This window comes from Thalassophryne amazonica, chromosome 15 (assembly GCF_902500255.1).
Source record: "Thalassophryne amazonica chromosome 15, fThaAma1.1, whole genome shotgun sequence".
Classification (NCBI taxonomy): Eukaryota; Metazoa; Chordata; class Actinopteri; order Batrachoidiformes; family Batrachoididae; genus Thalassophryne; species Thalassophryne amazonica.
Window position 1 is genome coordinate 90763889 of NC_047117.1, and position 13394 is coordinate 90777282.

The window sequence follows — 13394 nt, forward strand, 5'->3', positions numbered from 1 at the left end:
ACTGGCATCTTCTTAGTATAAATAAGGTTAAAGGTGATCTGGGTTGACATTGAGAACCACATGGGTTCAACACCCTGAACTCCCCACGTCATAACTACTCAGACTGTAAAGATGTACTGTTGTTTAACTGATGGTTTGTAATTTGTGTCTGTATCATGGTCCAAACAGAGGGTCACCCCTTTGAGTCTGGTCTGCTTGAGGCTTTTTCCTCAGAGGGAGTTCTTCCTTACCACTGTTGCTCTGGGGGTTGGTAAGGTTAGACCTTACTTGTGTGAAGCGCCTTGAGGCAACCTTGTTGTGATTTGGTGCTATATAAATGAAAATAAATTGAAAGGGTTGATAATGTACCTTGGACACTTGATGGCCTTTGAAATTTCATAGTCCGGTCATTTTGGTTCACTTTTGGTGACTTGTGTTGAGGTCACAGATGGGACCTTTGTCCAAAAAAAATTGCAGTGTGTTCATTTGGAGGTCATTACATCCTGTAACTCAAGATTGAATAAATCCAGAGATGGTCACTGTCACAGCCTGTCTGAACCTTACAAAAACATGCATCTCTGAAATCTCCAACATTTTCAAAAAGCTGTTCGTGACCTTATGGCTTCATTAAGTTTGAGTGTCACAGTGACGAGTCTCACCAGTTCATTCCCACAATTTAGATTCTTTATGGTTCTATGTGCACTATGTGAAATTATCTACAGCTGCAGGTTGTCTTGTGCACGTTGTATGGTGGAGAACTCATTTGGAATCTTGTCTTAGAGGCAATTATTTATAATATATATATATATATATATATATATATATATATATATATACTAGCGTGCTGTCTGTGGGGATCCACGGGCTCTAGATTGGGTCGTGTTTATAAAATAGGTAGCTGACATTTTTCAAGGGTGGTAATAAATCAAGCAAAGTGTATAATGAGTCCAGAATGTTTTTAGAACCTGAGACCTCAACAGTTTTTAGAGGAAGAACTCAACGCTTTATGTATTTATAAGTTGTTTAGGTTCTTGTTATCATATACACACTATTATTATTAGTTTTATTTTATTTTATTATTACTTTATTTTGTTATTTAGTTTTTAAATGGACCACAATGGAAATAAGTTTCACTTTCTTGTGTCATCCATGTATTTTTAATGTATTTACAATGATGTACTTACATTGAACTTACTAAATAAAATTATGCACACACGCGCTCACACTTTTAATGTAAAGGTGACTTACTGCCCCCTGCTGGAATGGTGTGAGTTCAGAATGTAGTTAGCAATGTCCATTGTTCAGTGTTGTTAGTTAATATCCATAGCTTTTTCAAAAATATTTGTCCTATCAATGTTCTGTTTTGGCGGCGTTCATCCTTGACCCGGAATACATAAGCATACCAAATGGCAAATGTCACCTCTCCCAGGTTTCTTTGTGATCAAAATTATACACATGCACGCACAGACGCCCCGAGGTTTTAGTCTTTTCCACATTCTGTGGCAAGCACGTGCTTCTACTTTTAGACATGCGGAAACAGAGATGGTGGCGGGAGACATCAAAAGCACGACACGTTTCACTCAATCAATCAATCAATTTTATTTATATAGCGCCAAATCACAACAAACAGTTGCCCCAAGGCGCTTTATATTGTAAGGCAAGGCCATACAATAATTACGTAAAAACCCCAATGGTCAAAACGACCCCCTGTGAGCAAGCACTTGGCGACAGTGGGAAGGAAAAACTCCCTTTTAACAGGAAGAAACCTCCAGCAGAACCAGGCTCAGGGAGGGGCAGTCTTCTGCTGGGACTGGTTGGGGCTGAGGGAGAGAACCAGGAAAAAGACATGCTGTGGAGGGGAGCAGAGATCAATCACTAATGATTAAATGCAGAGTGGTGCATACAGAGCAAAAAGAGAAAGAAACACTCAGTGCATCATGGGAACCCCCCAACAGTCTAAGTCTATAGCAGCATAACTAAGGGATGGTTCAGGGTCACCTGATCCAGCCCTAACTATAAGCTTTAGCAAAAAGGAAAGTTTTAAGCCTAATCTTAAAAGTAGAGAGGGTGTCTGTCTCCCTGATCTGAATTGGGAGCTGGTTCCACAGGAGAGGAGCCTGAAAGCTGAAGGCTCTGCCTCCCATTCTACTCTTACAAACCCTAGGAACTACAAGTAAGCCTGCAGTCTGAGAGCGAAGCGCTCTATTGGGGTGATATGGTACTACGAGGTCCCTAAGATAAGATGGGACCTGATTATTCAAAACCCTTATAAGTAAGAAGAAGAATTTTAAATTCTATCTAGAATTAACAGGAAGCCAATGAAGAGAGGCCAATATGGGTGAGATATGCTCTCTCCTTCTAGTCCCGTCAGTACTCTAGCTGCAGCATTTTGAATTAACTGAAGGCTTTTCAGGGAACCTTTTAGGACAACCTGATAATAATGAATTACAATAGTCCAGCCTAGAGGAAATAAATGCATGAATTAGTTTTTCAGCATCACTCTGAGACAAGACCTTTCTAATTTTAGAGATATTGCGTAAATTAAAAAAAGCAGTCTTACATATTTGTTTAATATGCGCTTTGAATGACATATCCTGATCAAAAATGACTCCAAGACTTCTCACAGTATTACTAGAGGTCAGGGTAATGCCATCCAGAGTAAGGATCTGGTTAGACACCATGTTTCTAAGATTTGTGGGGCCAAGTACAATACAATCACTCATGGTAACAGCAACATAACACTTAACTGACAAAACCTGTTGAACTACAAAAACATGATAAATCAATAACACAACACTGTTAAACTAACATGAACCATAATAACATTTAAAACCCCAAACTTTCATGGTGCGTTGCAGCACAACGTCCATTTTTTTTTTATTGGTTAGCTATAATTGCTAATTTCTCCAAAAATATTAGTCCTATCACAGCTTTCTGTTTTCGCAGTGTTCATCCTTGACCCAAAATACATAAGCATACCAAATGCAAATGTCAGCTTTCCACAGTTTCTGCATGATCAAAGCCACATACATGCACACAAAGGCCACTTAGCTATTATAATATAGATATTGTAATGGTTCAGTAAAGCAGTTGTATTTCATTCCTTCTCATGAGTAGATCCTGTATTGTAAAATGTTTATTATAAATGTAACATCTATAATAAATTCTGATGCCCTACACACAGTGAGTGTTTCGAATAGGTTGCGCGACGTTCATGACTAGTTCATGAAATTGTGCGTGCCAGAAGTTTTTGAGCATTTCAGAATTTTTCTTGTGCACTGGTACACAGCTGCGCACAGTTTACAACAATTGATGGCGCTTTTGCCAGACTGTGTGCCACTGCGCCGACGCTGGTGGTCTCCTGTGCGAAGCTTAAGCTAAATGTAGCATGTGGACATTGCAAACCTTTAAGCTCTAAAGTTTTTAAAAGAAGAATTTTGCAGCATGTCTGTGTCACAGACCGACGTCGAACAGAGAGAAGATGGCGAGAAAGACTGTTTGGAAAAGTCTGATAAGGACAAGAATTGGTGGAATTGTCTCTGGCTTCATAAACACACCTGAAAGATAAACGGGAAAAGTGAACTGTGCCATCAGGAAACACGGTAAGATTTTTTTCTCTCTCTGGAAAATAAACATTGTGCTGTTTAAACAAGATTTTAGACAAGATTATGTGACTTTTTTCATTAATCTAGACTTTCATTGGGGGGAAAAAGACTGGCTTTGAATAATGGGTTTACATAAGAATGTAGACTCTTCATGGGGAAAAAGACTGGCTTTCAGTGGATTTACAGGAATTTACACAAGAATATGTGGCTTTTTTACTACAAGGTATGTTAATCAAGGTATGTAAATAAATAATAAATTTCTGTATAAAATCAAAAAAAAAATATCAGGTTCAGATTCTTTGAGGTGTTTGGGCTCAGACTGAGATGGATAATTTAAACAAATTTAACATTTTATTGTGCATTATTAAATGAATAATAGTAATTGAGTGGCTTCAGTATTATGATATATCTCTTTACCTAATCTGAAAGCAGCTATGAAGTTATTTATATATGAAGTTATTTATAACATGTTAGTTATGATTTTTAATTGCCTAGTCTTTGCGCCCAATCAAAAACAAACTAAAGTTTTTATCAAGATTTAGCTATTTTTGTAAACTATTGTGTTATATTCTGTGCATGCTCCTACAGGATGGCACATGCATTGAAAAGCCACATGCTGTGCCATACTGCATGAGATCACAAGAGAAATTTAAAAGCTGTCCTAGGTCCAAATTTAGTCCAAGAATGCACCACAGGGCACTTATATTCTCCCCCAAATGTCCCAATGGCGTTTGGGGTAACTTTTGTTGTCTTAAATATTATAGATGAATCACATTGCTGTCTTTTTTTTTTTCTTCTAAGCATCCATGAGAACCTGTCCTACGTCTTCAGGGGTGTTGCATGACCCTCTGCAGAAATAAATGTTGCTTCCGCCCACTAGAACTTCATGTGATTGGTGGATGTTACCCAAGCATGTCCTTTCAGAATTAGGACAAGATTTACAAAATGGAAAAGACATGTATATTAAAAAATAAATATTCTAGAGGACTGGGTCCAGAAGTGGACTGGACTGATGTTAAAGGGCGGCAGAGCGGTCGTGTGTCCGCGGTATCACAGGAGGCTGATGAATTGTGTGTTCCTCCTCCTGTTGAAGCAGACCATCAATCGCTGTCATGGCGCCGTACTTGTATTTTAGACTTCCCTGCGTGTACGTGGGCGGTCGTTTCGGGCTGCACATGTTGCCTCCCGCTGCGTCCTGTCAAAAGGCGTCACGTCACATCAGGCTGTGTGTTGATTTTCGTCGAGGTGCACCGTGCACGGGCTTCTTCAGATGTGTCTGAGGCTATGCACTTTGGCTCGCGGGCTGTGACACTGTATTTCTGTCAAAGCAGCCGGAGGTCGTTTTCTGCTTGTCTGATTCTTTTAAATGTGGAGATGATCATGTTGTCTTGTGGGCATCAGCGTGCACGCCGCACCGCCAGCATCCACGCTTTCACCACTTTCCTAGTTTTAGCAGCTTTCACCACCTGAACCGAAGTCTGTTTTTACCCGCCTGTCTCACTTCAGGCGTTAACAGATTTAATGAACTGATTTTCCAGTGCTTCATGTCTTACTGTACTCTGTACTTAAGTCTCTCTGTCTCTGTTCATTTTTGTTGAACCCACCTCTTCACCTGCACTCCTCTTCTTCTTTTCATCCAAACAGAGATCCATAAGAACGTGATTTCTCCCCTGGAGGGGGACACCAAAGAACACGAGCTGCCCCAGAAGCACACGGAGCTGAAGCAGAAAATGAGAGACCTGAACCAGGGCTTCGAGCGCCTCCGCAAGATCAGCCACGAGGGCTTCACTGAAGGCAGCGGTGAGGAAACACCTCCGTCCCATCAGATGAATTACTGCCAATAATAATCTCACGCTGCCCTTTGACCTACACATTAGAGATATCATGAGGACGACTTTCTTCCAGCTGTGATATGTAGCTGGCTGATGCAGAGACTCTGATCCCTGCGTTTGTCTCTTCTAGACTGGACAACTGCAATGTTTTATTCTCTGGCCTACTGCACTCCAGCATTAGGGGTCTCCAAGTGGTTTAAAATGGTGCTGCTGCCTGTGTTCTTGCTGTACGGGTTGGTAAGGTTAGCACCTTACTCGTGGTGAAGCGCCTTCAGGCAGCTTTGTTGTGATTTGACGTTATATAAACTAAATAAATTGAAATTGTTGGAGTGACTGTAAAAGCTTTTCAAAGACTGACATCATTTGGAGTTAATTGGGGTCTTTGGCTGTATTTAAAGTCTGAAGAACTGGTACCTGTGTGCTTTTAATGTCAAAAAAACATTCACATATAATAATTTAAACCAAACCACATGACATCATCCAGCTTTAAGAGAGCAGCACTGCAGCAGCAGGACCTAAACGCCTGAATGGCTTCCTAAGAGGAAACCATTCATTCAAAACTGACATTAAAAAAAAAAAAAAAAGACTAGGGTTGAAAACCACTCAACACATATAGCTTAGGTCTTCCACTGGTAGGGGTCAAAATGTGGCCAGCTGGGTTGTATACTCAAAGAATCCAAAAATAAATAGTTGCTGCATCTCCAATCTTCTGTTAAATCACTGTGATGAGAAACTTGGGAAGGTCAGCCCACTTTTAGTCAAGGGTCAAATTGTCTAATTTTCTGATATCCAAATGATGTGGGTCCACTAAAAATGTTGGTCAGACTGGATGGTGTCTCCTGATGCGGTCTGTCTCTTGGTCATCTCTGTAGAGTTTCGGGAGCCTCGTGTGATTGACCTGTGGGAGTCTGCAAAGAGAGCAAACCTCAGCGAAGAAGAGCTGGAATCTCTGAAGGTAACACTCATGACTGTCTGCTGGTTTTCTTGTTTGTCACAGAGTCCGTCTCTTCCTGTTTGTAGTATAGTTGGGTGATTCTTTAACTACGGGCACTATTGGCCTTGTAAATGTAATTTCCACCACACCATTGCCTTACAATATAAAGCGCCTTGGGGCAACTGTTTGTTGTGATTGGCGCTATATACATGTGCTCTGATGTTACTGTTTATCTCCATAGAAACTACCCAAACAATCTTCATACAAACTGTTTAAAGGGACATTACAGTGTTGTGGTGGAAATTACAGCAATAGTGTGGGACAACTACATTTTGTTTAAAAAAAAATCACAACAGTTGTATGACATTGAATACCCCAATTATGTTTTGATTATTTTACTGATATTTTATTCAGAGATATTTTAAAACATTAGAAAAAACGTTTCTTTACCATTCATTTTTATCATTGAAAATCAAAAGTCTGGGTGTGGGACAAGCACAAAACGGCAATATTTGCATATAATGATGCTGAAAAAAGGTGAAAAAGTCATCATAGACTACTAGAACAAATTTCTTAACACACTTTCATTGTAAAGATAACTATTAAAGTGTGAAATTTCCCCTTTTTTCTGTTTTTCATACAATATGATCAAAGGACATAAGTGCCCGTAGTCTAAGAATCACCCAGTTACGTTTACATCAGGTTTTCCTTCAGTATCAAAGCGCTGCGACTGACTGACTGGCTGCTTCTGTCTCCACGGTCACAGCGTCGTGTAAAACGCAGCCTTAAAGACATCTGATTATTCCCCACAGATGGAAACTGGAGGTGGGCGTGTCTCACAGAGCATCCCCAGGTCCAGCTGTGGATTTCTCTAATGTACATCACAAAAGTCCAAACCAGGTCATTTCAAATGTAACTTTTGCACGTAGCAGCACAGTTTTTACCTGCACAGACACGTCTGTGGAGCGTTTTTCAAACCTCAGTCAAATTTATCAGTAACAGCTTAGTTCTAAAAGGATTTTTGCACTTCACGACCCCTTTAAGTCAGTCTGGGTTTTTGTTCCTTCCCATCACCTCAGCTGGTAATTTTATTTGGTTAATGGTTTCATCCTTTAAATCAGAGTATTGTTCATCACCTCACACCTGCATACTGTTGGCTCTTAAAGCCGCTCTCATCTCTGACCTCAGTGTTAATTGTGGTCCAGAAACCTGTGTTGTGAGGATGTTTTTTCTGATTTTGATTCCTCAGGATTCTCCACTGCTCGCTTATTGTCTTTCACCTTTTGTCCCACAAGCTTCGCTTTAACGAGATCTAGCTGCAGGATCACGCATTGTGAATTTCCTGATGTTTTAATCTCTGGTCACTCCTTTGATACGTATCAACTTGTCTGAGCAGGAAGGTGAGCGTTACGTACCCGTGTGGTGTTCATTCCTAGTTGATGTAGGAGGAGCTGCGTCACTTTGAGACAAAGGTGGAGAAGCACAGCCACTATCAGGAGCAGCTGGCGCTGTCGCACCAGAAGCTCCAACACGTGGAGGCTCTTGGAGATAAGGAGCACATCAAGAGGAACCAAGAAAAGTACAACACACTCACCGAGAAGAACCAGACAGATGGGCTACAAGGTCAGCACTCTCACATCATAGTGTCACTCCACTTTTGTCCATCTGTCACTCGCAAGCTTTCAGTCTAGTGGTTAAGTCATTACCAAAGTCCCATCATGCCACTGCTCATGTTTGTCGGCACAACAAAGTTTAGGCTCCATGTCCATATAGCTTTTTTTTTTTTTTACCTTTTTTTGGAAAGATTACTCACAAACACTTTATTCCAGGGGTTTTGTTTGTATGACAGCAACAAATGGAACAACATCTAGCCTATCAGGAACACTGTTAAAAAGTACTTGCCTTCAGCAGGAACCAGGGCCAAGTTGTTCAAAAAACTTAATCTAGATCAAGTGATTCAGATTGGATCTTGAAAAGTGGTTGTTTGTTGCAATTTTGGTTTTGATTTGGATCAAAACTTAAATTTGTGGTGTTCAAACCTTTTTGGTATGAGTGAGATACATTTGATCCTAAAAAGCTTCTGATCCCAGGAGAAGCGTGGAACTGGTCTGAATTTCAGGAGCAAAAAATAAAAAAACTAACACTGGTCAAATTCTACAACATTTGTAACGTGTGTGTATAATTATTTGTTTTTTCCTTTTTAAAAGTTTTTTCCTTTTTGAAAAGTTTTTGAAATAAGTGTTGGTTCTTGATTTCAGATGAAGAAACACTTGCAGGATTTGACCAACAAGATCTCTCGTCAAGGACTCCCTCACAATGAGCTCTGAGACCTCTGGCCGCAAAAGTGGACCCGTGTGGGACCTCCCTAAAGTACGCCGCGTTCTCAACTCATGACCTTCCACCAGATGTCAGATTACTGTTCTGTCACTGTGCAAATGTTTTAATGCCCCAAAATAACAATGACGCTGCTAAAATATGAGACCAATTTTTATCTTCAAAAACATGAAATTTCTTCACATCAGCCTCCTACAACTTACAGGAACTTTGATGACTGGTAACTCTGTCAGACAGCACAAGTACAAAAAAGCAACTTAAAGGGGTCATTATGTTACGAACTTCATGAAAACTAAAACTTGTTCCCAAAAATTCCTCATATTCAGCGCTCTGACAGGCGGCATGTTGGCTGCAGGTACGAGTCGCTGTCACACAACTCTAAAATAGAATCTTAAACACTACGACCCTTTTACCAGGGAAGAAATTAAGAAATATTTAATTATCTGTTGATCCACTGAAGATAAAAACATGAGGGGGCATAAACATTTTGCACAGTATTTTGAATCCACTTCAGGAGAAATTCCTGCCACATTTAGAATCCTAAATTAATAATGTGATCAAACATAAGGATGAATGCGACTCAGTTGGTGGTTTGATGTTTTTATATTAATTTTGTCTGAGAAAGTGGAAAGATGGCAGACGTCAGTTTTGTGGGGGCGACTGAGATTACATGGTTCTGGACCAAGTGTGTGGTGTTTTGTTGGACTCTTGGCTCCTTTTTGAGTTGGACGGCTGTCCGTCTGTCAGTCAGATGACCGTTACCGTCTTTATGTAAGCATCACATGACGCTGGAGACGAGGAAATGTCTGAGGTCTTTAATACATGAAGGTCACAGCAGAGCTTTAAAAAATATGCTTGGCATGAAAAAAAATAGTTTCTATTTACAGATCCTGTAGAAAACAAACACTTGTTCTGATGGAGTTTCTGATCCTCAGACACGCTGCAGGAGAAACCTAAACAATAAATCGGTGCCAAATATTAGATGATTTGTCCTGCTGGTAGCGAGGAGGAGGTGAGACGTGTTTTCTGTTCATCAGGTCGTGGAGCTCACACATGAAGTACTGTGTGTCTCAGTTCCTGTATGTTTGGATTAAAGACGACTGCGGCCGTAAATCCAAGAAGGTTGAGTCGGGTCAAATGCACTTGAGTTCCTTTGAAAAGTTTCGCTCTACATCCAGCAGCGCTTCAGCCCAACACGCTCCCTTCACCCTCTGCTAAAGCTTCTCACTCATCCAGCTGGAACTGATGAAGCGTCTTCAAGGATCTCGAGAAGTCCAGCTGATCTGACTCAGTCTACTTGGATACCCTGACTGAGAAAACATGTAGTCCATAAGCCAGTCATCAGTCATTTGACCTAATCGGTACCACTTAAAGCAGCGGTCTCCAAACTATTCCAGAAAGGGCCGAGGAGGGTGCAGGTTTCTTTTGCAGCCACTGACTCCAGCAGGGCCATGGCCTACACAAAAATGTATAATAATCATCCCAGGGGTGGCAGCTGTAGCCAGGTAGGGGTCAATCAAGAAATAAACAGAGGTCAAACTTTAAAAATGCTCCAATCGTGTTGCAAACTATATCACATTACTTGTCTGCTCATAACAATTCCAAAAAGGTATAGTTTGGATTATCTATGATGGAATGTTTATGGGGTCAAAACAGCAAAATGGTGACAAAGATCAGTTTCAGTGTGTACAGGGGTCAAAAGTTAAAGTTGTGCCGATGCAAATTATTGGTTGAAATAAAAGGATTAATTAATGGAATAGTTCTGTGTTGAATGTTTGGTCTTCAAAGTAAAGGTCAAACAAGGTCAACGTCCATTGGATTCTATGACATGTGACAAATGTTATCCTGTAACATGAAAACTAAGCATGACACATGGTGCAAACTATTCCTTATTAGAACTATTAACCCAAATAATAATTTGCAATCATTTGTTACTGAAATTGGAGCAACCTTAAATTTGACCCCTGTACAAACTGAACTTGATCTTTGTCACCATTTTTGCTGTTTTGACCCCATAACTCCAGAACATTCTGTCATAGATAGTCCAAACTATACCTTTTTGGAATCATTATGATCAGACAAGTAATGTGATATAGTTTGCAACATGATTGGAGCATTTTTAAAGTTTGACCTCTGTGTAATTCTTCACTGACCCCTACCTGGCTACAGCTACCACCCTGGGATGGCTATCACACATTTTTGTGTAGGCCATGGTACACTGAGGCTGGATTCTAAGTGTTGTTTCTTCCCCTTAAGTGGTACCGAAAACCTAATGATATAAGGTTCTGTTGAAGAGGTTTTAACTCAAAAGCCACAGTTCGATTCCAGCTACAGCAGGTCCATAAGTAGGTGGACAGTGAAAAATTTTGTCTTCATACACAAACATTTCAAACTATGGTATTTAAATGAGAATATGTCTGTAGTGTCAACTCTGAACTGTAAATCAAGGGGTTTTTATGAGACCGTTTCTATACACAGTCCCTCAATTTTCAGAGCCAATAAATACAGTGTAGCTGGAAAGTTTTCACAGCACTTCGCTTTTCCACAGTTTGTCACAGCCTTATTCCAAAATGGAGTAAATTCATTTTTTTCCTTAGAATTCTACTCACACAACCCCATAATGACAACATAAAAAACTTTTTTTTTCTTTTTTTTTTTTTCAAATTTTGCTTCCTCCCATATCTAATGCAGATTACGGGGAGTGGAAACTTTAAAAATTGTCCAGATCTCCCTTGTAAAAGATCTTGATCTCAGTGGGACTCACCTGATTAAATAAAGGTTAAAGTAAAAATCCTGTCTCGCAGGTCTACAGACAATACCTTTGACTTCATGCTTGGTTTGTGTTCTGTCAACTGTGGGACCTTATATAGAGATAGTGTCTTTCCAAATCATGTCCAATCAACTTAATTTACCCCAGGTGGACTCCAGTTAAGCTGTAGAATCATCTCACGGATGATCAGTGGAAACAGGCACCTGAACTCAATTTTGAGCTTCATGGCAAAGACTGTGAATACTTAAGTACATGGGATTTCTTAATAAATTTGCAAAAAAAACAAACAAACAAACAAAAAAACAATTTCACATTCTCATTATGGGGTATTGTGTGTAGAAGTTGACAAAAGAAAATGAATTTCCTCCATTTTGGAATAAGGCTGTAATGGGGCTAAAGTGCAGCGCTGTGAATACTTACTGTAAATGGGTCCCGGCGCCGACTTCACCTGCCGCGGCGTGCAGTTTAGCGTTGGCGTCAGTTGGGCGGTCCTCGCCGGCGGCTCTCCAGATGAGTCAGCTTGTCCTTCCTGCCCTGACATGCTCCGCCCCCACTCTCTGAGCCGTTTCCATGGCAGTGATGTTGAGGTGAGCGTACCTGATGGAACCGTCTTCTGGTTGGTGAAGAGGAGAGAAAACAACTCTTTTTTTTCTTTTTAATCAGATTTGTTCATCTTTTCTGTGATTGGAATCTTGTTACATTTAAAATGTAACAAGATTCCAGATGTAATGTAGTTTATTGATTTTCCACTCATAACATTTGATGTCTGTAGTAGAAATCATGTAAATTCTTAACTTTGTTCATGAAAGTAAACATTTTCCCCCCATTTGTACTCGACTTGGTTGTAAAAAGAAAATGCTTTGTTCTTGGTTGTTTGTTAATCATCGTTCTCACTGATCGTGCATTTTTGATGGTTGTGCACTGATGATACCGTTTTTGTGTGACTGAGCGAAAACGCCACCGTTACCTTTCACTCCACTGTGTGGACTCGAGGCTGCAGCTGAACCGGTCTGACGCAGGTCCAGTTCCATGTAGAGGAGCTCCGCCTTCGGTTGAATGCACGAGGCCAACTGGTACATTGACATAATGACTGTCTGGACACTGAAACACACCTAAAAGGGAGACACGGACCTGGATCAGGGTGGGACACCAGACCTGCAGCCGTATGGATCTGAAGGTCTGTTCATAGTGCAGCAGATCGGTTAAATGGTTGTGCATTTTGTGACTAAAGCATGAACTTTGGCACACATATTCTAAATTAACTATACTTGTTTTCAGATGTGGAGGTGTCCTGGAGCTGACCTCTCATAACATGGTAAATGGACTGCATTATATAGCACTTTACAATAATGCCTCATATTTCACCCCAATGTGAGGCTGCTTGCCATACAAGGTGGTCCCTACACACTGGGAGCAACTAGGGATTAATGACCTTGCCCCCAGGGCCCTTAGTGATTTTTCCAGTCATGCTGGGAATTTTGAACAGCGGATCTTTTGCTCTCAAGCCCAACAACGTCTTAACCACGAGACCATCACCAAAACAGCATAAACGATGACAAAGGTCAATTTCAGTTTGGACAGGGATCAAAAGACAAAGTTGCTCCAATTTCCAAAAAAAGATGCAAATTATTGGTTGAGCTAATAGGATTAATAAATGGAATAGTTTTGTCTGTGTTAAATGTTTCATCTCCAAAGTAAAGGTCAAACAACATCAATGTTCATTAGATTCTAAGACATATGTTTCCCTGTAACATGTTAACTACAAAGCATGATAGATCTATTCCTTTTTAAAACCCCATTAACTCTACCAATAATTTGCATCACTTCATTACCAAAATTGGAACAACTTTAACTTTTAAACTGAAATTGACCTTTGTCATCATTTTGACTGTTTTTAACCTGTAACTCCAAAACATTTAGTCAAGGATAGTCTAAACTAC

At 40.2% G+C, this 13394-nt stretch overlaps 1 protein-coding gene across 1 annotated transcript in view; it reads left to right on the top strand.

Annotated features, from left to right (window-relative positions):
* lrpap1 (low density lipoprotein receptor-related protein associated protein 1) overlaps positions 1-10144 on the top strand; it is a 31161-nt gene extending 21017 nt beyond the window's left edge. The window contains 5 exon segments of the mRNA XM_034188192.1: positions 5229-5384; positions 6289-6371; positions 7796-7942; positions 7944-7973; positions 8609-10144. Coding sequence (XP_034044083.1) covers positions 5229-5384; positions 6289-6371; positions 7796-7942; positions 7944-7973; positions 8609-8677 — 485 coding nt within the window. The 3' untranslated portion in view covers positions 8678-10144.
* Positions 10145-13394: the final 3250 nt, after the last annotated feature.